General features: G+C 41.7%; 2 protein-coding genes across 2 annotated transcripts in view; both read left to right on the top strand.

The window, feature by feature from the left end:
* The window catches only part of gh1 (growth hormone 1), a 188,783-nt gene that overhangs the window by 152,734 nt on the left and 9,204 nt on the right, over positions 1-26,845 (top strand). The window lies entirely within an intron of this gene.
* On the top strand, positions 659-26,250 carry scn4ab (sodium channel, voltage-gated, type IV, alpha, b). The gene is given in 31 exon segments (XM_061026436.1): positions 659-1,281; positions 12,079-12,262; positions 12,338-12,475; positions 13,025-13,143; positions 13,292-13,381; positions 13,964-14,092; positions 14,183-14,274; positions 14,408-14,686; positions 14,801-14,864; positions 14,967-15,108; positions 15,318-15,520; positions 15,522-15,700; positions 15,909-16,147; positions 16,635-16,706; positions 16,796-16,897; positions 17,023-17,379; positions 17,984-18,182; positions 18,374-18,657; positions 19,042-19,150; positions 19,242-19,396; positions 20,417-20,590; positions 21,095-21,217; positions 21,719-22,003; positions 22,312-22,365; positions 23,139-23,276; positions 23,385-23,489; positions 23,612-23,882; positions 24,078-24,699; positions 24,780-24,924; positions 25,066-25,143; positions 25,716-26,250. Coding segments are annotated over 30 exon segments (5,451 nt in total). The 5' UTR covers positions 659-1,281; positions 12,079-12,130; the 3' UTR covers positions 26,088-26,250.

Below are 26,845 nucleotides of genomic sequence, written 5' to 3'. Positions count from 1 at the left end.
TCTTCTGATTAAAACAAACTAGATTGGATCCTGTCCATTTATTGTCCTTCCTGTCCTTCACCTGTAGGGGGCAGTGTCTGACAGTAAATGTTGGATTACACTGGGACGTGTGCAGAGAATGGACTCATACATGGGTCTAAATAGAGATGGTCCAATTTCATTGATCTGAGTTTACTGTTCTAGATATATAAACTTGTCTGTGCCAATTCACCAGCAGGTGGCGCCACTTTTCACTTCTCTCTTCAGGCTAGCATCTAAGCATTTGGGGAGTATTATAGCACTCAGCATGTTGCAACATAAGCAGTTAGCACTTTGGCAATCAGCATGTTAGTTTCATATTAGAATTATGCATTTGTGTCAGTTTTAACATTTACCTGTTGGTGACACTATCATTTTGATTTTGGACAAGAGACAGTGGAGCAGATAGACAGGTGAAATCAATGAGCCTCAAAGATTAACAAATATAATCTGGTAGGTGAGTGGGGTAACAAGGGAGAGTAATAAAGGGGTTTAGCATGGGCACAAGGTCAGGCGAGTAATGAGCACACATTTGGATAATCAAGGGATCCCATGACGGCACACAGGGAAAAGAAAGGGGATGCTCATTTTCAAAATAAAACAAGAAAATAAAGGATTTTCTAGATGTTTTTATGTTTTGGGCACAATCCAAAAAAAATGGTGGAAATGAAACAGAAGATTATTCACACACACATATAAAAAAAAAATAGTCCTCATGTCAAAAAGGAGCATTTCCATTTCCAGATATACTCAATGACGTTTCTCTGTAGATCCACTACGCAACTTTGACTCTGTGCCATTACCATGGATACTGAAGTGATCCATTCTGATTGGCTGCTTTTAATGTCACAGGTCAAAAGAGGATACTTGATTTGACCTGTGCTAAATATTTAAGTCAATTTTTTTTTATATTTACCACATGATTTAGAGAAGCCTTGATGTGAACTACCGAACATGTGACTTGTGTGTGTGTGTGTGTGTGTGTGTGTGTGTGTGTGTGTGTGTGTGTGTGATGACACACTACCTGACCTCTCAGGTTTCAGTCAGGGAGGCAAAGCAAGGCGAGGCCAGAAGACACCAGACAGACAGTTAGAGCGACAGACAGACAGGCTGACAGAGAGAGAGAGAGAGAGAGAGAGAGAGAGAGTCACACAGAAAAACACAGGTTGACCGACAGGTGGACGGACAAGTAGACAGGTAGAGAGACAGACAGGCTGCTGGGAGTTTTTGAAGGATTTATTTTGGAATAACGGACAGAAGCAGGTAAGATTGATCCAACATCTGTTTATCAGCAACGAGAGGACACTCAGTGTGTGTGTGTGTGTGTGTGTGTGTGTGTGTGTGTGTGTGTGTGTGTGTGTGTGTGTGTGTGTGTGAGCATGGGAATTCTCCGACATTAAGACGCCACGGCAGAGATCACGTTATTATTATTATTACATTTAGCAGAAGTTCACCAGTGTAATTAAAATGAAGTTAACGTGACTTCATGTGATGGACGGTGAAATCATGAACTGTTTAAATAAAGTTATCGTGAGTTGAGACGTGAGATTTACCGTTTGTGTCACGATGGACTGTTTAAATAAAGTTACATTCAGACCTGGAACGGTTCTGGAACGGTTCTGGAACTATCCACAAGAGAGAGTTCCCTGAGAACTACACATCATGGGAACTTTATTCCCACCGCCATAGTACCAACTCTGAAGCAGGATCTAAAAAGCTTCCTCTAAACGGGGTCCTAGGAACTCAAATAGTTCCTGCGTTGGAGAATCAATAAAAAAAAGGGAGAAGGTCTCCAACGGTTCCTGGAACTGTGAAGAAGTTCCTGCGGTCCAAAAACACAGATTGACTGAATATCTGAGGGTCACTGTTGGTGTCATAAAGAGCCTCATGAATAAATGAACTATCGTCTGTGTCATGATGGACTGTTTGAATAAAGTTGACTTACGTTGTCATGGTTACTGTTTTGATTGGACACTAAATAAAGTTAAACTTCATCAAGGTGTGACGGTTACTGTCGTCGTCGTGATGTGCTGTGTTAATAATGGCGACTTCATCATGAGCTGTGAGCTTAACGTTTGTGTCATGATTGATCGTTTTAAATAAAGTTTAAACGATCGGCTTTAAGATTTCTGCTCGTGTAATTATGGGCTGTATGAATAAAGTTAACTTTTCTTGAGGTGTGATATAATTGTCTGATGTCATTCTGGACTTTATAAATAAAGTTGACTTGAGGTGATGGTTTCTGTTTGTGTCATATTAGGCTGTTTGACGAAAGTTAAAAATCTGCTGTGAAGCTGAGTGATTCTCTCTCTCTCTCTCTCTCTCTCTCTCTCTCTCTCTCTCTCTCTCTCTCTCTCTCTTTCACAGATCTTCAAATAACTCAAATCGTTTTTTTATCCCAACAGGAAGCTGCAGATCTCAGCTGGTTATCACAGGTGTCGCAGGTTATAAAAGAAAATGCCAGTTAGTATTTTTAAAATCCCAGGTGATGTCCCAGCAGGTGTTTCACCTTTACCTGGTCTGGAAAGTGTAAGTTGGAGATCAACGGGATGACCAGTTGTCAATTTTGTTTTGTTAAGACAGCACACACAGGCGCCACAGGTGACGTTGTTTTTCACTTTCCCCTAAAGACCACACTGTCACAAATCTGAGCTGTAATGAGGGAATGGTTTCTGCTACCATCAGATTAACAGCCACAGAAGTAGAATGGAGAGTTTGGGCGAGATTGGCTGAAGAGTTTGGAATGAACTAGGTTGAATCAAGACTTTGTCCCTCAAAATATGTAGTCTGGAAATACGCCTGCAACACTTTCTCCAGGTGTTGCAGGCGTATATCAGTGCTACTGCAGTTTCAAGTGGTTCAGGTGTTTTTTCAGGTGTTGCTGGTTTTGCATTTGCTTCAGGTGTTGTCTGTTTTTTAGGAGTTAATTTCAGGTGTAAACTGAGTTTTGTTTAGTTGGGGCGGCAGTGTCAGGTGTTGCAGGTGTTCAAAGTGTCGACAGTCATGACTGCCAGTGCCGATGAAAGTAGTTTTGTAGGTCAAAGGTCATGTAAACTGATGATTGTTCGTCCATGTTTGATTTTAGACATAATCCTCCGTGATGAAGGCTACAGACTGCAGCAGCGAGGTTAGCATCTCTGCGCTACATGCTACATGTGATTCAGGCTGTTAATAGTTTTAAAGAGCAGCTCTCCGGCTCCGCTATAAGGTTCAGGTTTGGTTTTATACTTCAGACCGCTGACTCGAGGCGGCAGGATGGGGTTAGAGTTTAAGACATCTAGCAGACGCAGTATTTATAGGACATCTGACTGTGTTGAACAAGCTGATCAGGGATCAGATATTAACAACTGCTGCAGTCGAATTTAGCTCAGTGTGGCTGTGGCCAGGCTAACCGCTAGAGGAGCAGGGTCAACCTAAAAGGTCAACAGCCTACAAGAGGAAATAGCATTTAGCTGGTCAGATTAGCAATGCTAACTTGATTTCAGGATTGTATTTATACTCTATAAAACGGGGTGTGTGTGTGTGTGTGTGTGTGTGTGTGTGTGGGGGGGGGGGGGGCTGATTTAGGAAGGCTTCAATTTACATGGATTATCACACAGCTCTGGTTACAAAAGATATCCGTGACACAGCAGTGATGACAGAGGAGCTAATGCTATCTGGCTAACACATCTGCTGAAACAGCTGCTAACATCTGCTGGGTTATTTTTCCAGATAATTAACTTTGAATCAGGAAACGAAATGTTGGATTCTTTATGTTTAGTGTTTGCAATCTTAACATGGTCAACGGTAAACGTGTCATACACGCGTACACTGCACAAACACACAGATTGATGTTCTGCATACCCTCTGTGTTTATGAGATATGTAGCCTTTATGTTCACATCCATGTGTTTCAGTAAAGATGTTTTTGGGGCATTGTTGCCTAGTTTTTTTTTAGAAAGGACAGCTGAAGAGAGACAGGAAATGATGGATGGAGGTAATGGGGGATTACATGCCAGATTCAAAGCCATGGGGCGCTGCGGCGAGGACTATAGCCTCTGCACATGTGGTGTTAGACATAACCGCTAGGCCACCTGGTGCCCGATCAGATGGAGATGTAAAAGTCTGCATCATGATAGATACGGAATGTGCTTGGCTTCTTCTAGCCATATCTATATCATCTCTATATATAACATCATTAAAGCGGTTCCGTGGAGATTCTCGGACCTCACAGGATTGGGTATTCTTTCAGAATGAGATAACTCACCTGTAAGAATAGACTTTCCCTCCTGCATCAACGACACCGTAAAACTTAACTCAGTGCAAAGAGCATCTCTGTTTTCTGATGTTTGCAGATTTTTATCCACATCATTTTCTACATTTGGATCTTTTGCCCTGACCAAGTTGTCATGGTAACTAAAAACCAGTTCATTTTAATTTAGTCATTTATTTTTTGGTGTATGTGTGTTTGGAGGTGGGGGGGGGGGGGGGGTCCTATCCTTTTATTGGATATACTTGATTTCTGCTGTTTTCATGTGTAAAATGTTGCACATTCTTCCTTTAACTTAGAATGAGCTACGTTCTCTATGACGGAAGAAATAACATCGATATAATGTGACAATACAATCAGTTTGGAGAAAAGTGCTTAAGTCGGGGAAATTCATTGATCTTTTGATCGCTACACAATGTACAACAGCGGCGGTTCTGTGTAATACATTCCACATATGAACACACTTAAATATGGTACAACTCTGTTCCACTTCCTACAGTACATTACTTTTTATTCAGATTAGATAGATGCTTAGTAAACTGGTTTCACATTTTTCCACTCTGGTCTGCCCCCCTTCCCAGTTTTCAACTCCCATCAGCACAGACTGGAGGTGCCAGCAGCTCTTCTACTCACTCAAATGCACAACAAGAACAGAAATTAATTTTTAAAAAATGATTCAACTTGTTTGTATCATGTGTGAATCTGACCTTTAGACGATGCAGACTTGTAGAAGAAGTGATGTTCAACTGGTGGTGATATTTGCAGACACAAGCCATTCTTCTTGAATTCACCTCAGTTTTTCTCACTCAAACAAAACTTCTCCAGGGAGGCTACTAAAGATACAAAAAACTGCTCAAGGAACCTTTGATTTATCAACATTTACTCAAAAAGCAAAACTGAGATCTCTCCTTGAGTTGCCTTTGCCTGAGCAGTGATCTCTGACGTCATGCGATTACCCTTTCGCCCGGATATTACAACTTTGTGTAACCGAGTGGTGATGTTCTGCTAACTGCGTAAATCCCGCTGACAACCAGCTGGTTTTTAATTGAGATAGTTAAGTTCAAATATTTCACACATATCAGATAATTAACATGTTTCAACACAAGATGCTGAAATTAACTTGAGATACGAACGTAATTTATAGACACCGAGCTGTTTACAGGATTACTGAAATCATCTCTACTGGACGAGCGCATCAGCTGTAGTCTGTCATTCACTGGCTGCAGAACGCTGCAACCATCTCTCTCTTACACACACACACACACACACACACACACACACATACATACGTATCGTTTTATTTTAGCGTGGAGAGCTGACAGAGGAGAGGAAATGCCGGGCGTCTCTGCCTGCGTCCAACAACATTCTGTGGTCTACAGTTGCAAACACACATATACACACACACACACACATGAACACACACACACTCAAACACACACACATGAACACCACACACACACATTAAGCAGAATGACTTTTCTTTATCAGTGTGACACAACATCACACTCTGCTGGAACAACAACACCGATAACAGCTGTGTGTGCGTGAGTGTTTGTGTGTGTGTGTGTGTGTGTGTGTGTGTGTGTGTGCGTCAGAGACAGCTTCATGTCACCTGTCGCTCTCTCTGAGAGAAAGACAGCTTTATTTTACTTAAAGAGCGGGACAGATTTATTCTGTACTTTTCTTAGTCAGATAATAATTTTCACTTTTTCAGTCCCGCACAGACAACAAGTTTAGCTTAGCTTAGCTTAGCACGAAGAATGAGACCAGGGGGAAACTGTTAGCATAGCTTAGCACAAATAATACGATGCAGCGGGAAAACTGTTAGCCTAGCTTAGCAGAAACACTTGAAGTGGGAAGAAGCTCTAATGAAAGCTTAGCACACTAAGATTAGGGGTTTACAAAATTGTCAACAAATTTTAGAAGCTAACCATCCAATCAAATTCATCCCAACGTTAAGTCCCGCCTTCTATCTTGTGATTGGTTCTATCCCGTTTCTGTTGGAAATACGTCACCACATGGCGGTTAATTACTCTAGAAGTTCAGTTTCATGAGGACTTTAATATCTTACCTGCTTACACGCATGATACACATGTTTTCATTGATACACACTACTTTTTGTAACATGATAGCATTGCTAGCCTACAAGTTAGTATTGTTTTGTGTGTGCATTAAAACACACAAGAATTGTTACATATTCACAATGTTACATGTTGAGTTAGCATGTAGGCTACATGCAGCACAGCAGCTCAATTAAATAGCAAAACACTAAAAACTGATTTTTATTAGCGATCTCAGAACAGTGGTGTGAAGTACAGATTAACATACATATCTGAAGTTTTACTTGCCAGCAGCAGTTGCCATCAGCTCCAAACACGTACTGCTGTGTACTTAAAATGTTTATTATCCGACTCAGTTTCAATGTAGATGCAAATTTATCTGGCGCCCTCTTCTGGTGATACGCGACATTGTGACCGATGTTGCTGCGGTTAGACTGTGCGAGTCTCTGTGTGGCGCCTGTTATCATAAAGACAAGAGGCTGAATGACATGTTACTGATGGACACACATTCATACACACACGCAGCCACACACACGTGTTCAACACACACACACACACACACACACACACACACACAGACACACAGACACCTTCATTTTAAAGCGGTGAATGAACCAACGACAGCTGACAAAGTAAGTCTTGTTTTTATACATCAATATTCTTATTGTGCTCGTGTTTGATTAGCCGAGTGTTCAGGTATGTTAAATGAGTTGAATGTTGAATTTGCTGTACAAGTGTTCAGATATATGTTTTCATACATGTCGATTCTGGCATGTGTGACTTGAGTTCTATGAATAAGTTGTTTTATCAGCGACCCTGTATCAGAGTGTGTTAAAGGTGCAGTGTGGAGTTTCAGTGGAGAAATGTGAAAGTTGGAGAAGTCCTGTGGTATATGTTCATAACTCTATACACAAACTCTCCTCAGAGGAAAATGTGGTCACTGTTACACTGTTTTTAAGATAAAATGCTATGCGAGAAGTTGTGGTGGGGGGCCCGCAACAGTGAAACCATAACTCTCCTGGTCGCTTTTTAGCTCCAAACAGTGTCCAGGGACCCATTTTTTCCCTTTGAGTAAAGTTTGTATTAAGTTCAGAAAATATAGCATGCAAATGTTTCACTTCTCCAGCTTTCAAATCTCCATAGTGCACCTTTAATAGTGTTAATGTTAAGTTTTAAACTTTAGATGAGTTTGAATGATTGGAAATGATTATAATGAGTGAAAGTGCTTTCGGCCAATTTTTTTTTGGCAAGAAAATAAGATTAAGTTTAAAGTTTAAACATATGTGAGCCACATTGTGAAGGCAGAACTAGATATTTAATAGAAACCTGATTTCAATTTCCTCCTTGATTTTTTTTTAATACATTTTCTACTAAAACATGTATAGGAAAAACAGAGACTTTACATGTTAAGCTTTAAAAATGTCAAATACATTGGTAACTAAAAGCTAGCGCACTAACATTTGTTTCTATGGTAACACATGTTCTCTAAACACATCTCAACCCAGTGACCAAGCGCTGGAGCTCTTGATGCGTCACTTTCTTTAGTGCAACTAACCTTCAGTGCTGTAATGATGTTATGCATGGAGCGATGCCACAACGGTCACCCTCAATGGGTTCACATAGTTTACACAGCGTCCTCCACACTCAAATAACACGTTTGAGTTGTCTGCTCTGTGTTTCTGCTTTCTCCTCTTTTAAGTTATTGCTATAGTACTGAGGTCTGAGGTCATCCCTGTTTCAGATAGATTCTGTGATACAAGATTCTGTCTGTATTGTTATTCCAGGGTAGTTTGAGCTGTTGGTGTCTCCTGGCTCTTGGTGATGTGCTACAGTAGCTGTGGATTCTTGTGTCACGTGCCACGCCCACTCACTGAATGCCATTAGCGGTCTGTGGTTTTAGGCCCAGCTTGAGCCGTAAGAGGAAGCCATTAGCCATTAGAGAGGTCTCCATTCAGGGCACCTGCTGTAGCTCTTGGCTATTTACCAAAGCACCTGTCAAATACAGTGGCTGCTGCCAATACTGAGATACCAGTGTACCGCGATTTCAGGGTGAAAGTCTCTGTTCATGGAACCAGACTTTATTGATGGTGGGAAAACCCCAATAAATGGCACTGTCTGGGGGAAACTGCTGTAGAAGTTGTGTAGATACTGTGGTGCCTGACTGAACCAGAGGCTGCAAGATGGCCATGCTTATCATCGGCACAGTTTTGTAACCTAGATTTATCAGTACTGTTTGGGCCAGCTTTCATCACCATTCCTTAGAAAACTAGCAGACATTCTCTCAAGCAGAGAGCTTTTACAGTGACCACCTTTTGTAAGTAGAAATAAGGGGTTTGGCGTGCTTGTAAGTTCAAAAACGGGGCTAATTGTTTAAAAATGTTAGCGCCATGACATTCAAATCCTCCAGGGGTGATCGTTTACCACTTAGGGACGTCCACCATACTCTAACGCCCCTCCATGTCCTCACCGCAGCTATATCAGTAGTTGGTGTGCCATGCGTTCAAGGCCAAAGACGATAACTTCAGTTTGATGGATTTTAGCATCAGAGAAGTCTCGGTAATCAAGATCTTTATGTTTGTAAGAAAAGCTATTAAAGGTTTTTTAAAGTGATGGCTTTAAACTAGCTTCTTTTGAAAGCATAGCAATTAAAAAATGTATGTGTCCTAGTAACAAACCTTGTGGAACGCCATAACTTGGTCCTGATTTACTTAAGGTCCTATATGACTCATGGTGTCTTTACCCCGCTGAGTACGCTGAATTTAATATTGCCTATAGTTTTTGTATAGTCTTCATACTTAACAAGGAATCCAAATGTTTTTAATCCAAACAACATTTGGCTTTCAAATAGAGTGAAAGAATATAGATACTATCTTATTTCTTGTTTACACTGTGGCATGTCTGTCTGATACTGAATACTGCTGTAAAAATCAGATGTGTCTTATATCTGTTAGGGAGCTTTGCATTTCCAAATCTTATTCTGTATTCTGATACTTCCCCTATCCCACCCCTTGTATACCTTATCCTTTCGTGACCTTAATTCCTCCCTTGTATCCTTAACTCCTCTCTGGTATCCGTACTGTATGTCCCCTTTCTATGTCCTTAATCAGTCACACATCAAACCACCTCACTATATGGACTATGGAAGACTACATTTATGGTACATACTGCTGTTCTAGTGACCATCACTAATACTGTACCATTCCATGATACACTTTCACTAAACATTTAGACAGTACTTCAATGTCGCAAACTCACCATGTGGTAAGATAAACAGGGAGTAGGGAGTGATTTCTGACACAGGTTATGTTCTGACTGAAGTGTAAAGGGGCTTAAATCAAGAAATGAACACTATTGTGAATTTTATATTTTCATATTATCAGATGTTTAACAGGTTAAAGTGATGTGTTCTGAATAATATTAAAAAGGAAAGAATCTAAATCTGCAGCATGTTTCAAACTTTTTATTTTCTTCAATCACTTTTTGTATTTGCTTACAAAAACCCTTTACAGCTAATATTTCTATCTTAAACGCTTATGTTTGCCTGTGTGTGTGTGTGTTTGTGTGTGTGTGTGTGTGTGTGTGTGTGTGTGTGTGTGTGTGTGTGTGTGTGTGTGTGTGCACACATGTTTGCCTGTGTGTGTGTGTGTGTGTGTGTGTGTGTGTGTGTGTGTGTGTGTGTGTGTGCGCTGCTGTATTTAGCTGCCTGTAGCCTAATATTTGTGGGAACCAGCAGAGTCTGATAGACGATCTTCGACAGACAGACAGACAGACAGACAGACAGACAGGCAGACAGACAGACAGTCATTCAGACAGACAGGCAGACAGACAGACAGTCATTCAGACAGACAGGCAGACAGTTAAACACACAGATGGCTAGAGAGGTGGAAGAACCAGACAGACAAATTGATTAATTGACAATGGAACAGACAGACACACACACACACACACACACACACACACACCGATTTTCTGCAGCTAATTGGTTCGATCCGACACGACTCAGTTTGATGCACACAGAATCAATAATTTGCACCATCAGATATACCATATCAGATAATCCAAAAAAATTGCAATATTGAGAAGGATGTTTTAATCCCCCACATCCTTTCCTTTATCTCCTCGTTCAGTTTTATATCCCATAAGTGTTTTTGTTCCACTTCTCCAGATAAAGTTTTGTGCCTCTGAAACCAACGATACATTTAGTCAAAACTTTCAATTTTTTTTTTATAGTGGCATCACTGACACCTAAAACACCTCCTCATCATCATCATCATCTTCGTCAGTGGCTTGGGGAGTTTAAATGAGCTGAAACAGTTCCTGAAGTTCAGAAAAACTCTAAGAAATAAATCAATCAAGGAGGAAAGGAAACGAGCAGAGGAGAAGAGGTCAGCGGTTGATCAGAGGGAGGTGAGGAGGGGCTGAAAGAAAATCATGTAGGAACACCGAGAGGAATGAAGTGTGTGTGTGTGTGTGTGTGTGTGTGTGTGTGTGTGTGTGTGTGTGTGTGTGTGTGTGTGTGTTGTCGGAATGAGCTGGGTCATCGTAGTGACTGTAATGTTACACCGGAGGGTTAAAATGATGACTCGAAACAGCTGCTACTGCCATGGCAACGCAAGGGTGGGGTCAACCCTGGCAACGGTGAAGATTGCGTGTGTGTGTGTGTGTGTGTGTGTACTGCTCTCTATTCACACTCTAACATGTGAACAACTTCCTGCCAGGTGGCTTCAGACTGCTCGCAGGTTTATAAAGTTCATTCAGTACAGTGCAGGTCCCCGCTGCGTGGGTGTCCGAGTGGTTGACTGAGCTAATGTCAGCCCAGACTTAACCAAATGGGATGATAAACACAGACTCTGCAGTAAAGATGTACAGCAACTCTGGAGAGGAAAATGTTCAGTGACTCTACATCTAAAGTCGTGCACTGACTCTATAAGGTTCGAGTGATTTTGAAGAGGAAAATTGAAGAAACTTGAAGGTGTGCAGTGGCTTTAAGGTTGGCGGTGTGAAGAGACTAAAGTGGACATGTCCTGGGAGTGTGCAGAAGACAGTGAGCAGTGAATGTGAAGAACCTAAGCAATGACTCGGTAGAAGATATGCAATCACTGGATGATGTGTTGAGCAGAAGATGTGCAGGGACAGGTGTGCAGTGGTTATGAAGAGGAAATGTGAAGTTACTCTGCAAAAGATAATGTACAGCGGTTGTCCTTCAGGGACACTGCAGTTGAAAAATGTGTCTGGAAGATGTACAGTAAGTCTATGGAAGATGTGCAGTGACTCCTCAGAATCAAATGAACAGTGATTTAGCAGAAAGATTTGTGACTGCAGTAGACGATGTGCAGTAACCGCAGTAGGTGAGCAGTGAATACAGGGTAGACAACAAGGGACTGATGCAAGAGGTGTGATGTTTTTGAAGAGAAAAATGTACGTTGATTTTGCAGGAGAAAATGTGAATTGGCTTGTCATAAACGTGCAGTGAATTTGCACTGGAAGATGTAAAGTAACTCTGCAGTGATGAATGTACAGTCAGTAAGATGTGCAGTGCCTGCTGTGAGAGGTGTGCAGTGACTCGATAGTTGATTTGCACTGACTCCGCAGTAGGATATTTCTACAAAAAACACACGTTTTCTTGCAGATAATGAAGCTTTTGGGTTTATTTTTCCTCTCTCTTCTTTATGTTTCCTTGTTTGGTTTTGTGTCTTTTTTAACTTCAATGTTTCACTACCTCATCATGTCGCCCCTTCCTCTCACCTGACAGGTGGTAGTTGCTCGGTGAAGGCGGGGTTCAGGCAGAGCTGCATGATGCCAGAATGGCACCTCTGCTGCCCCCTGTTGGTTCAGAAGTCTTCAGACGGCTCACACCGGCCTCGTTGGAGGAAATCCAGCGAAGACATGAGGCGGAGGAGAAGGAGCAACAGAGGAGGAAGGAGAAAAACATAGAGGTGACTATAGTGAGCATGTACCTTTTTTTTCTGTGATTGGATGTCTCTCTGATTGGCTGTTGCTGTGATTGACAGATAGCAGAAGAAAATCTTCCTAAACCTGCCAGTGACCTTGAGGCTGGGAAGCCCCTCCCATTCATCTATGGAGAGCCATCCTCTGATCTTCTCAACACCCCATTGGAGGAGCTGGATCCCTTCTACCAATCACAGATGGTCTCTGGATTTCATAAAATATAAAATCCATTTGTTGCCTTAAGCCTGATCAATAATCATAAACGCACTGATATAGGCACTACCAAAGCAATTGAACTCAGCGGCTTTTGACCTGTCTCTTTTTTCTTGCTGTCCCTGACCTGTCTGTCTCTCTCTTTCTGACTATCCCTGCCATGCTGTCTCTCTGACCCTTCAGTCTGTCAGTCACTAATGTCTTGATTGACATGTCTCTCTCCTTTACCTGGAGCGCTCCCTGCAATTTCTGACATATCTGTCTCTCCAAACCTTTGCTACTTCCGACCCTTTCTCACTCTTATCTGCCCGTTATACTGAATTGTCTGTCTAGCTGATCTGTGTGTCTCTATGGCCATTTTCAGATATGCACTCCTGAGATATAATTTCAGTAGACAATCAGTCTGTCTCTGCCCGACCTGTATCTCTTGTCTGTCTTGTATATCTCACCTATCTCCTAGACCTGTCCATCCCTCTCTGGTCTCTCTCACCTCCTTCTGACCTGTCTGTATCTCTGACCTGTCTGTCTCTCTCCAGACCTTTATCGTGCTCGGCAAAGGAAACGTCATCTTCAGATTCAATGCTGAGCCGGCCTGTTACCTGCTGACTCCGTTCAACCCACTGAGGCAAATCGCCATCAAAGTCCTCATTCACTCATATCCTTTATGATGTCACACTGTACTCTTTCATGATGTCTCAGTTTGCTTTGTTTATAAAGTCACACTGTAGTTTCCCCAGACTTTTATCGGCAGGTTACTTATGAATGATAAGTTGTTTTAATTATTATGTCCTTAAAACTAAAACTTTATTCAGTATGTTCATCATGGTGACCATTCTGGCAAACTGCGCGTTCATGACGTTGAGCGACCCTCCACCCTGGAGCAAGACTGTGGAGTGAGAGAGCACGCACACACCAATGAAATAAAATGATAAAATGCAAAGAATCAGAAATACAAAAAAAAATCAGTAAAACGAAGCCAATGTGGAAGTGCAAAATAACTGCAGTTCCTTGAGTGTCCACTTGAGGCTGGCTCCAAAAGCCAAGGGATCTCTATTAGGTTCCATGTGAAAATAGATATTTTCACATCAAATAAAAACATGTTTACAGCATGTTAAAAAGGATTTTGACCTGAATAACTAATTTCTTAATGTTGTGGCTGTTTCCAGGGCACGTGTGGCTGCATGTACTCCACCTCTTTGCCTGTTCTCTAGATTGATTGAATGCTAGGTTTAGTTAGCATTTCCAACATGGCGATCGCCATCATTGGACTTCAAAACATAACTGCAGAAACCAACGGGTGACTGAGACTCCATCTCCACCTGAAGGAAAAGACCCTTGAGTCTGCAGTGTACATTATAAGAATGTGCTTTTCTATAGAAGGGCACTACAGGAAAGAATGTGGAGGGAAAATGATTTCTCAAATGATGAGTCTCAACTTGACATTTTCCTTCTTATTGGTGTTTTCTGTTAAACAGATATGTATTTACATTCATCTACACGTTTGAAGCTGCAATCAAAGTTCTGTCACGAGGATTCTGTCGCGGAGGGTTCACTTTCCTGAAAGACCCCTGGAACTGGCTGGACTTCATGGTCATCAGCATGGCGTGAGGCTCAGTGTCACTTGACGATGACAATGATGATTATGATGGCGTTGGTGATATTGATGTTAATGGTGGTGTCTCGATGTTTAATAGGTACCTGACAGAGTTTGTAGATTTGGGAAACGTTTCTGTGTTGAGGACGTTCAGAGTTCTTCGAGCTCTGAAGACCATCACAGTCATCCCTGGTCAGTTAGCATGTGTCGCATTTTAAAGACTTGCTTAACACCCAATACCCATACTTAAAAAAGCATCATGACATACAGATCAGCTGAACGTATATGTATGTTTGGTCTGTATGTTGATGACCCTAACTCACAGGTCTGAAGACGATTGTCGGAGCTCTCATCCAGTCCGTGAAGAAGCTGGCTGATGTCATGATCTTGACAGTGTTCTGCCTCAGCGTCTTCGCTCTGATTGGTCTGCAGCTCTTCATGGGAAACCTGCGGCAGAAATGTGTCCTGATACCACCCATGCTTCTTGGCAACCAAACGTCTGACGTTGATCTTGACACTGGATACCATGCCAATGATACCTATGGCAACCATACCCATGGCAATGATACAGACTTAAAATTCTACGAGCACATAAACAACCCAGGTACTAATTCTACCACTTATACCACCAACATCAATCAATCAGTCTCTATTTGTATTGTGCCAGTTCAACCCCAACTAACCCATCTGTCTGCCTGCCTGTCTGTCTTTATGATAGACAACTACTACCACGTTCCTGGCCAGGTTGATGCTCTGCTGTGTGGAAACAGCTCTGATGCCGGGTACACTCTTTTCCCTTTAACACATTATAGTGATAAGGATTATAATGATAATATTGATGATCTCTATGATGATGATGTTTCTGATAATGGTGATGTTTTCAGGTCCTGTCCAGAGGGTTACATGTGTCTGAAGGCAGGCAGAAATCCAAATTATGGCTACACCAGCTACGACTCGTTTGGATGGGCATACCTGTCACTCTTCAGATTGATGACTCAGGACTTCTGGGAAAACCTCTTCCAGCTGGTCAGTACCTGACTGATTCCAGTACAGACACAGTATTGGTTAAGAGATCAGTCAACCAATCAAAGCAGAATGGATGAACAGGTTCTATAGAAATCAAAGTTTACGCATGCTCTTCTTCATGATATAAATGTATACACTTTTTGAAAGTTCAGCGCTGAAGAACAAAAGTCAAACTCTTGGGTCTCTCACCTGTTGCTTTCTCTCTGTAGACTCTGCGAGCAGCAGGTAAAACCTACATGATATTCTTTATAATCGTCATCTTCCTCGGCTCATTCTACCTCATTAACCTCATCCTGGCGGTGGTTGCCATGGCGTACGCTGAGCAGAATGAGGCCACCATGGCAGAGGCCAAACAGAAGGAAGAGGAGTACGCTCAGATCCTGGAGGCGCTGAAGAAGAGAGAGGAAGAGGTCTGATCTAAAGGATGATGTAACAAACAACTTCAACGTTTAATTAACCAAACTAGCGGGCCAACGTTTGTTCTTTCCCTTACAGCAGGCGGCCTGCAGGGCAGAGCTGGCTGAGAAAGAAGCGAGAAGGAATTCATCTGGAGAAATAATTAGCCAGGAGCAAGATCATACTGCCATGGGTGGTAGGTTCCGAAAGGCTTGAAAGTGTTGTTTTGAATAGCATGCTGATGTACAATGATGTTAATAATAATTTAACCCTAATGAATCATAACATGATGAGGAGGGGTTTTATGAATTAAAACTGGCCTGACTCGATCAGTTTCTTAGTGCTTGCTTTCATAGTTTAAAAGTCTGGAGGACATCATCTCAGTAACCTGCTATGTATTTCAGACTTTGAGGAAGACCAGCGTCCCTGTCCACCATGTTGGTATGCCTTCGCCAATATCTTCCTGAAATGGGATTGCTGTGGCTGTTGGCGGTGGCTCAAAGGGTGGCTCTACATCATTGTCATGGACCCATTTGTGGACCTTGGCATCACCATCTGCATCGTCCTCAACACCGTCTTCATGGCCATGGAGCATTATCCAATGACGGAAGAGTTTGAGAATGTTCTGAGCATTGGAAATCTGGTCAGTGATGAATAAAATCAGATTCAGGTTTACTATCCCTGGAGAACCAGTGAAGTCAATAGTAATCCTTACTGGCTGTCCTTGGTCAAAGAGTGAAGTAGTTATGGGTTTACCAAAAATTCAAACCTTTGAGAAGAATAAATGACTTGGCCTGCTCTGCCAATAAGCAAAGACTTGGCAACACAATCATTGATGAACAGCAAACTGCTGAGACAGCCTGTGTTGAGGAAGTTAGATAACCAGAGGGGATCAGTAGAACAACACGCTCTTTGCATGACGTGCAAGATTGCATGAGACAACGGATCAATTCCTAAAAGTAGTGTGAAAAGTGTTTCCAAAATCTCTTCAGTAAACGGTTTAGTTTATTAAATTGAGTCCAACAAGTACACAGTAATCAAAAAATCTACTAAAGAACATGTAGTGGATTTAATTATTACAAACTTCCTCTGGCCCCTTGTGCTTACCTTGTCCTGCCAACCCCCCTCAGGTCTTCACAGGGATCTTCACTGCTGAGATGGTCCTCAAACTTTTGGCCATGGACCCGTACTACTACTTCCAGGTCAAACGTCCTGTTTGCCCGAGCACAGTTATAATGATTGACAGCTGCTGCCTTGGTAACACATGTCAGTTCTGTTTTTATTGTTACAGGTGGGCTGGAACATCTTTGACAGCATCATCGTCACCATGAGTCTGGTAGAGTTGGGATTGGCGGATGTTCAAGGCCTGTCTGTGCTGCGCTCCTTCAGATTGGTTAGAGCGAGATCATCTTGATCTTTTTCACTTTAACAATGAACAGAACACTGTTTACTTGTGTGTCTACCTGTGTCCTCGCCTGTTTATCTACCCTTCTCCTTACCTGCCTTTCTCGTATCCAGATGCGAGTGTTCAAGCTGGCCAAGTCGTGGCCGACCCTCAACATGTTGATAAAGATCATCGGAAACTCCGTGGGCGCTCTGGGGAACCTGACTCTGGTTCTGGCCATCATTGTCTTCATCTTTGCGGTTGTCGGCATGCAGCTGTTTGGAAAGAACTACAAAGACTGCGTGTGTCGGATCTCAGAAGATTGCGTGCTTCCTCGGTGGCACATGTTCGATTTTTTCCATGCCTTCCTCATCATCTTCCGGGTCCTGTGTGGAGAGTGGATAGAGACCATGTGGGACTGCATGGAGGTCTCTGGTCAGGCCATGTGTCTAATCGTCTTCATGATGGTTCTTGTCATTGGAAACCTGGTGGTGAGTTGTGCTTTGACCTAAGCCTGTTTCGATAGGTCTTTAACTCAGCAGACCAACCATGGCTACCAACATATGAAGGTTTAGGATAGAAGGTTTTGGGTTCTTATTTGAATAAGGCTGACAAGGGATGTATGTTCCTTGTCTTATTTCACATCTTTAATCAGTTCCTTCTCCTGTGTCAAGTCTAGAACCCCTACTCTTTTTTTTCCTATTTGCGTTTAGGACTTGAAACCGTGCTTGGCCTTTTTGTTCATGATTTAGTTCCTATCTTTGTTTAAGACCTTTAGTCATTCCTTGGTCCTAGTGGTTGGTCCATTACAGTCCATTTACCAGCCCTTTTAGGTCCTGAATTTGTTTATGACCTTGTTTTAGGTACATGGATGTGTTCCCAGTTATATTTTAGGACCTTCATTTGTTCATTGGCCATATTTTAGTACATGAATGTGTGATCCTTGGCCATATTTTAGCCTGTGGAAATGTTCCTTTTCTTGTCTTGTCTGTTGTCAGAGAATCAGATATTCTTTTATCCCCAGGAGGAAACTTGGGTTTGGACCAATCCAGTTCCTTATTGTAGGTCCTTAATCTGTTCTCTACCTGGTTTTAGGTTCTGAATCTTTTCCTGGCCTTGTTGCTGAGTTCATTCAGTGGTGATAATCTGGCAGCTCCTGAAGAAGAAGGAGAAAACAACTTGCAGATTGCCATAAACAGAATCAATCGTGCTGTTGCCTGGACAAAGACCTGGATCATAGAACATATATGGCTTCTAATTGGAAAGAAAGACCACGTAAACCCAAGCCAAAATGGTAAGACCAGACCTGGAATGGATTAAAATGTTGCATCATGATGAAAAAATAAATGTACTGCCACTAAATCCCAGTGCAATGTTTCAGTTTATTAGGTGTTACTATTCTTGATGGTAACTTGTAAAAGGTTTTTACAATTAACTGAATTGAAATGCTCTGTCAATAATACCAGTTTGTGGTTATATCACCAGCTGCTGTCAGCAGTGAGGAGGATAACAACTCTACATCAAAGGAAGTCCTGGCGTTGACTTATGTGCCCTCAGACCAGAGTGTGTCAGATGTCAATGCCCCCAACTATAAACATGGAAACCTGAGCAGTAACTACCACAACATTGCTTCCCTGAGGGTCCCCATAGCTGAGGCCGAGTCCGACTTTGAGACCCCTGATAACGATGAGGATGAGGAGGATGAGGATGAAGATGAGGAAGAGGAAGAGGAAGAAGAGACAGAAAAGAACATGGAAAAACACTCCCAAGTAAACCTTTCTTTTTTAAAATTCATTAATAAGATGAAGCTTTGATATACAAAATGTATGTATGTAAGGACAGAAATGCAAATAAGAACGTATACATGAATATGTAATAAGTATGAGAAGAGATGAACATGAACAATGCCACAAACACAACCCTAATGTAAATACGATAAGAACATGAATGTGAATCCTAAAATGAACAGAATCACAAACACAAACATGAATATGATTTTGAATATGAACCTGAAAAACTGAACACAAAAGCAAGCATGAACCCAAACAGGAAAACGAATACCAATAAAATCATGAATAAGATCACAAACATGCTCATGGATATGAACAACAAGCTGCGTCATATTATAAAATCTGTTGATGTGTCTCGTTCAGGGTGATGAGTCATCGATTTGCAGCACCGTACAGAAACTTCCCGATGTCCAGGAGGATGAAGAGGATATGGATCAAGATTTAGGCGCACCTGTGGACTGCCTCACCGACAGTACAAGCACACACCCACAAACACACTCAAACATTTGTGTGTTTATCACAACGGCTGATTACTATAAAACTACTTTATGTTTATATTTCAGAATGGTACCAACGCTGTCCATGTCTGGACATAGACACGTCCCAGGGTAAAGGAAAGATGTGGTCTAACTTAAGGAGGACATGTTTCTCCATCGTGGAGCACAACTACTTTGAGACCTTTATCATCTTCATGATCCTGATGAGCAGTGGAGCTCTGGTAAAAAAAATCTATATGAAATCATAAATAATTGAAGCATCTTGTCATTTGTATACTTACTGCTCAGTCCTCCTGAATTCTGGTTGGTTTGTTGTTTTTGATCACGTTACTTAGCAGGTCAGATCTTATTGGATCTTAGGACTGTGTGCAGTTTGGAACTAACCCTTTGGAGACAACATGGCTGACAGCAGATGTACTGACTATATGGTTACTAACAAGGCTGACATGTATTCAGTGGACAACGAAAAACGGTTGAAGTCTAACTACTAACATGGCTGCCTAATGTACCTCAGGTAATATCATCGTTTACTGACTCAGAACTTATTCACACTTTGATTTGTTTCTAATTTCTACAAGTCTGTGTAGAGTAAAATCTGCAGTTGGTCTCTAAACCCAATTTATGAGGGATGGGAATCTTTGGGTGTCTCACAGTTCGATTCGATTCTTGGGGTCACGATTCGATTGAGAATCAAAAACGATTCTGGATTCATAATCAAAGTCTATTTATGAATTAGTACAAACTTCAGGATCTACTCCAGTCATCTGTGAGACTGGCTGAAGTTCTTGCTGAGTTAAATAGCTAGCCTTAGCACTTAACAGGGAGTGACTGAAAATTAAATTTTGGAGGTTATGAATCTATTTAGAATCTCAGAAGATAAGAATCTCGATTTTTACATAAATCTATTTTTTCTCCCCACCACTATTTATGTTTGAAAAAGCTGCTGTAAACATATGAAAGACTGAGAACTGTTTGACTGAATTATGGATTTAGACAGTTGGGAGTTTTCTATAATTCTTTGGAGGGGAACAGGAACAAATGGCCATTTTTTTTACTGAAATTTGGCCTGTTGGTTATTCTTCTGTTTTACAAAACAACTAAATACCTCTTTCTTTTTATTGCTTTACACAGTTTAATATGAGACACAAGTGATTTCCTAGTCCTCATATTGATATACTGTAATGTATTACACACCGAGTTAGCGCCTGGTTAGATGGTAATGTTCATCTGTATGTAAACAGGCCTTTGAGGACATTCACTTGGAGCAACGTCGGGCCATAAAGATCATCCTGGAGTATGCTGACCAGGTGTTTACCTACGTGTTCGTGGTGGAGATGATTCTCAAGTGGGTTGCCTATGGATTCAAGACTTACTTCACCAACGCCTGGTGCTGGCTCGACTTTCTCATCGTAGACGTAAGAACACAGTTTATAACAGTGATTAGTGATAATGGATTGATACTTAAATAACGCGTGGTGCTGACTTGACTTCTTCATTGTAGACAAAAGAACGTTAAAGGCATAATATGCGGCTTTCAGAGTAGATGTCCAGTCAATGTCGCACTTAAGCACAAGTCTCTTAGACCAAAACAAATTAAACATGAAGCCTCTGGGAGACACAAACAAGCTGAAGAAAGCGCCATCCCATCAGTGAGAACAGAGCTGGGAACAAACCCAAAAGGGATGTGGCTTCACTCTTCAGCTAGAAAGTCATTACTCAGCGATATATTTAATGAGTATATATTTGATATTTGGTTTTGAATGATTAAAAAGTATTGTACTTTTAATAAATGCAGTTACCAGTACCAACAGCAGTGATGCTACAATGATCTAGTTGGTAGTCAAACATGAAGGAGGACTGGTTGCTGTAAGGGGTGGAGTGTGGTATGATGTCATCACCAGGTGTTCTGTGTCTTCCAGGTGTCTCTGATATCTCTGACGGCAAACATCCTGGGATACTCTGACCTGGGAGCCATAAAGTCGTTAAGGACTCTGAGAGCTCTGAGGCCCCTGAGGGCCCTGTCTCGCTTTGAGGGCATGAGGGTAAGACAGGAACTTAAAGCAAAAAACGTGTCCCTCGGTCTTCATGTTTCTCTTTCAACCTGTCTCCCTCTTTTCTGTACCTTTGTCACCAGATGGTGCCAACCACCCAGAGTCTTACCTGTCATGTTTACTCTTCTCTCTCTGCCTGTGTCTTAAATTTGGATAAAGGTTAAAATCACAGGTCCAGACTCTTAACACTGATCGCATGTCCTTCAACTTTGGTTCTTTTTTCATCTGTATAAAATCTATTGTAAAAATCACAGCGTTTACTTCTCCTGAAAGCTTAAATTTTACTGTCATATGATGTCTGCTGTTCAAACTGGCTTCCTACACTTTTGAAACGTGTAAAAATCTATTGTTTTCAAGCTGCAAAGAATAGGTAAACTGTCCTCTAGTTGGATTACGGTACTTCCTGTCTTTGCAAGGCCCTTGTGTGTTTAAAAAAAGTAATTATAAGAGTGTTGCTTCCTTCCAATTGTCACTGTACCTGTCTCTCTGCAGGTGGTTGTGAACGCCCTGGTTGGAGCCATCCCATCCATTTTTAATGTCCTCCTGGTGTGTCTGATCTTCTGGCTGATCTTCAGCATCATGGGAGTAAATTTGTTCGCGGGTAAGTATTATTACTGTTTTAATGAGACGTCTGAGGAGATGTTCCTCCCAGAAGAAGTCAACAACAAGACGGAGTGTCTGAACCTCATGGCCGAAAACTTCACCGAGGTCCGCTGGAGGAACATTAAAGTCAACTATGACAACGTGGGGATGGGATACCTATCGCTGTTACAAGTGGTGAGTCTTACCACTCAACATATGATCTTAGATATAGAAAAGTATCAGTTTGATATCCAAATATTAAAGCATCAACATAACCACAAAAACACTATTTTCATCTTTAACATCTATATCAATACATCCACTGACCATTTGTTCTTAGAACTGATTTCTGATTCCCTTTGAATCTCAAACATTAACAAGGGAATGTTATAGTAACTCTCACAGCAACTATGTAAATTTCAGTATCATAGTCTATGCAGACAACTGGACTCTTTCTTATGCAGTTGTAGCTACATTAAAACTGATCTTCTTGTTTTTTTCAGGCCACATTTAAAGGCTGGATGGATATTATGTATGCTGCTGTGGACTCCAGAAATGTCAGTGCTCCAACCAATAGTTTTATAAACACTGGAACTCATTCTTAAGCTGATAGTTTTTGCACATTTGTATTTATGCTAGCACTATTACTGAAACCAATGCTGTCGCTACAACTAACATTCATAACACTGGCAGTCCTTTTAGTTCTAAAACTGGCCCTGGCTCTAATAGAGGAACTAATAATGGCATGATAACTAACACATGACTTTTTACTGAGACTGAAGCTGGAACTGGAACTAACACTGGTTATAATACTGACACTTGCATTAATAGTAGGAGTAACTATTACACTGGTATACTGTACATACTGGAACTGATACTAGTTATATCTAGTGTTGGGACTGTAATGCCACTACTACATATTTGTGGTAACTAGCAACATATCTAGTTACTTTCCAGATTCAAAAACGCCATTACAGTTAGTAACTCAGTTACTTTTTTGTAAGTACTAACTGTAACTAGTTACTAATTTCCAGTAACTTGCCCAACACTGGTTATAACACTGGTACTTATAGTTCTGGCACTGGTAGGATAACTGATAAAAAATAATTCTAATTATGTCACTGGTATTTTTAAACGAATGGAAAAGGTACTAGCAACATTTGTATTTATTGGGGTGCAGATGCTAATACTCATACCTGTATGATAACTGGTTTTGCTTATCCATTGCTCAAACGATAACAACAAAGATAACACGTGAAGTATGTTTTTTTGTACAAAGATCTTTGGGTTATACAAATGATAACTGTTTCAAACTGACTTCTTTGTATAGGTGGAGGATCAGCCGATGTATGAGGCCAATTTGTACATGTACGTTTACTTTGTCTGCTTCATCATCTTCGGCTCCTTCTTCACCCTTAACCTCTTCATCGGAGTCATCATTGACAACTTCAACCAGCAGAAAGCTAAGATATGTTTCAAACCAAACACAGGCTTTATTTTACCTTTTTAAATGGATCAAGTTGTGATAACAAATATGATATTTCTCTGTGAGTAAACTTGATCTTTTTATCTTTACATGGGGGGAACAGATCTTTTCATGACTGAAGAGCAGAAGAAATATTACAATGCGATGAAAAAACTAGGCTCCAAAAAACCACAGAAACCAGTTCCACGACCGGTGGTCAGTCAACATACTTTCTACTGTCTAACTTAACTAAAACCAGACACTAAATTATGATTCAGCTGGGACCAGGACTTTTTCTTTGTTAACTTTGTCTGTTTCCTCTGATTCTGTTTTCCCAGAATAAGTTCCAAGGTCTGGTCTTTGACCTGGTCACCCAGCAGATTTTTGACATCTTCATCATGGTGTTGATCTGCCTCAACATGGTGACCATGATGGTGGAGACGGATGAGCAGAGCGCAGAGAAAGAAAACCTCCTGTACTGGATTAACCTGGTCTTCATCGTCGTCTTCACCGGAGAGTGTAGTCTAAAGATCATTGCGCTCCGGCAGCACTACTTTGCCATTGGCTGGAACATATTCGACTTTGTTGTCGTGATCCTCTCCATCGTTGGTGAGTTGGCTGATCCATGTCATCCTTTCATCTGATGATGTCATTTCGTGATCAGTCATTCCAATGTGTCCAAATGTCTTCTTTTTACATTCAAGGAGCAGAAATCTCATACTTGAAACTTTAGGAAATGTCATACGGTATTTTATATACCAAATAATCAAAGCAATTATTTCTATTTTCTTCCCCCCCCTTCAGGACTCCTCCTTGCTGACATCATAGAGAAGTATTTTGTTTCACCCACACTCTTTCGTGTGATCCGATTGGCTCGTATTGGCCGAGTTCTCCGTCTCATTCGTGGAGCCAAGGGAATCCGCACTCTGCTATTTGCCCTGATGATGTCACTTCCTGCCCTCTTTAATATCGGCCTCCTCCTCTTCCTCATAATGTTCATCTTCTCCATCTTTGGCATGTCCAACTTTGCCTACGTCAAGAAGGAGGGAATGATGGACGACATGTTCAACTTTGAGACTTTTGGGAACAGCATGATCTGTTTGTTTATGATTACAACATCAGCTGGTTGGGACGGTCTGCTGAACCCCATCATGAACACGCCGCCGGACTGTGAACCCAACGTAGAGAACCCCGGATCCCCAGTCAGGGGGAACTGTGGCAGCCCGGCAATCGGCATCGTCTTCTTCACAACCTACATCATCATGTCTTTCTTGGTGGTGGTCAACATGTACATCGCCATCATCCTGGAGAACTTTAATGTAGCCACTGAGGAGAGCGCGGACCCACTGTGCGAGGACGACTTTGAAATGTTCTATGAAACCTGGGAGAAGTTTGACCCAGACGCTTCCCAGTTCATCCAATACAGGTGAGTCCACACAGTCAATGTGGAATTCATCCAAACTTAACTTCCATACTGTTGTTCATGGCCTTCTTCGTGCTCCACAGTAAGCTGTCGGACTTCTGTGACACTCTGAAGGATCCTCTCAGGATTCCCAAACCAAACACAATCCAACTGATCCACATGGATCTGCCTCTTGTTCCTGGAGACAAAATTCACTGTCTGGACATCCTGTTGGCCCTCACTGCACAGGTAAACTTACCTTATCACAATTGGTTGGGTCAAGGTTTACTTACATTATATTCTGAGTCGGTGTCAGGATTGTGTTATGGTATGTTTGATCTTGATCTGATATGTTTGAAAATGTGACTTGGCCTATCTCCCCTTGTGCAGGTTTTGGGGGATGCAGGCGGGATGGATGCCCTCAAAGCCAGTATGGAGGAAAAGTTCATGGCCAACAACCCCTCCAAGGTTCTACTCTATTCTATTACTCCAACTACTGTCTTAGGGACTCTGAGAGTTTACCTTAAACCTGTCTAATCTCACTAAACCATACCATACCACCATACCAATCTGCATGGAAGTTTTGGTATCAACAGACATTTTTACTGGAGTACTTAAAAAAATCAAGATGGTTAGCGCTATCCCCTGACGGCAAAACTTTTTTTTTTTTTATTCAAAACCCTGGCCGGACAGGGGCTTTTCTGTGTGGAGGACCCTAAGTCATAAGACATGCTCTTGAAATATCAAAAATGAAACATTCAACTTCTATATATATGTACTTATTTTGATTAACAGAGGAGGTAGGTAGCACGTCTTCAGCGATACAGCAACTTTCTTATAGTTTATCTCACTGTATGCAGACAACTGGACTTAATACGTTTCAGATTGGACTTTGTGTAAACGTCATTGTTTCCGGACACATTTTTAAAACTTCTCATGACAGACTGAGTGAAGTTCATTGATTGGATCATATTTTAGGGTTGGGAGGTTATATGTCTGATTTGATTATGTTTTATACTAATGCCACACACTTGTTACAGGTGTCATATGAACCAATCAGCAGCACTCTGCGGAGGAAACAGGAGGAGGTGGCAGCAAGTGTGATCCAGAGAGCATACAGGAAACATCTCCTCCAGAGAACAATCAAAATTGCGTCCTACAAATACCGAGAGAAGCAGGAGGGAAGAAGAGGTAAGGAGTTGCCACCTGAGACAGAAGGACTACTCTGTAAACGAATCAGTCAGCTATACGGAGACAAGGAGGAGACAGAAGAGCCTGGTGTTTCAGGCATTTCACGTGCAGATTCTCCTGCCCGGGTGGAGCTGCAGAGCGAGTTTCTCCTTCACGCTGCTCCTCCCCTCAGAGTCCCTGACTTCCTCCGAGATGAGGACCTGAAGGAGTCTATTGTTTGATGATAGCCAAAGCTTGTGAGGTGTTCACTGCGGGAGGAATGAGGACTCAGCAGAGCGACAGATCGCAGCAGAGACGACTGTGTGTCTGATAAGTGGATGCGGCAGATTGACTGTTAGTGACGATTAAAATCTGCTACAAGTTTATTAAAACTGTCTTTGGATATTTTCGCTCTTCTTCTGGCTTTTGCACTTGAAACATTTTATCACTGTGTCTTTATTTCCTATTTGTGTGGTGAAAGTTTTCAAAACTCTCTATGTGTTACTAACGTCAGCTATTTATAATCTACACTACTAACAATTTGCAGCTTCATCAGTCGGTCAAAATGTAAGCCAACTCTTTGACTCTAATACTGCCGCAATGATCAGGCCCTCCAGCAAATGGGAGCTTTTAAAGGTCACATATTATACTCCTTTTCAACACGTTTAATTAAGTCTCAGAGGTCCCCAAAACATGTCTGTGAGGTTTCTTGCCAAAACTCCACTCTTATCCTGCATGTCTATAAACTCCTCTATTTCAGCCAGGAAACAGGCTGTTTCTGTGTCTGTAGCTTTAAATGAAAGTGAGCTGTTGGACCATGCCTCTCGGGGAGGGCTTGGGTGGCTTGGGCATTCTTGCACCATGCCAAATTGTTAACGGTCAGAAGGCAGACTCAGAGGACAGAGCAAACACCTAGCTGTGGGAGTGTCACCCACCTGGGGGAGGGGTTACTGCCCTTTGTGATGTCACAAAGGGAAGATCTCCAAACAGCCTAGTGTTT

Source organism: Labrus mixtus, chromosome 20 (genome assembly GCF_963584025.1).
Source record: "Labrus mixtus chromosome 20, fLabMix1.1, whole genome shotgun sequence".
NCBI lineage: Eukaryota > Metazoa > Chordata > Actinopteri > Labriformes > Labridae > Labrus > Labrus mixtus.
This window is presented reverse-complemented; position numbering and strand designations above follow the sequence as displayed.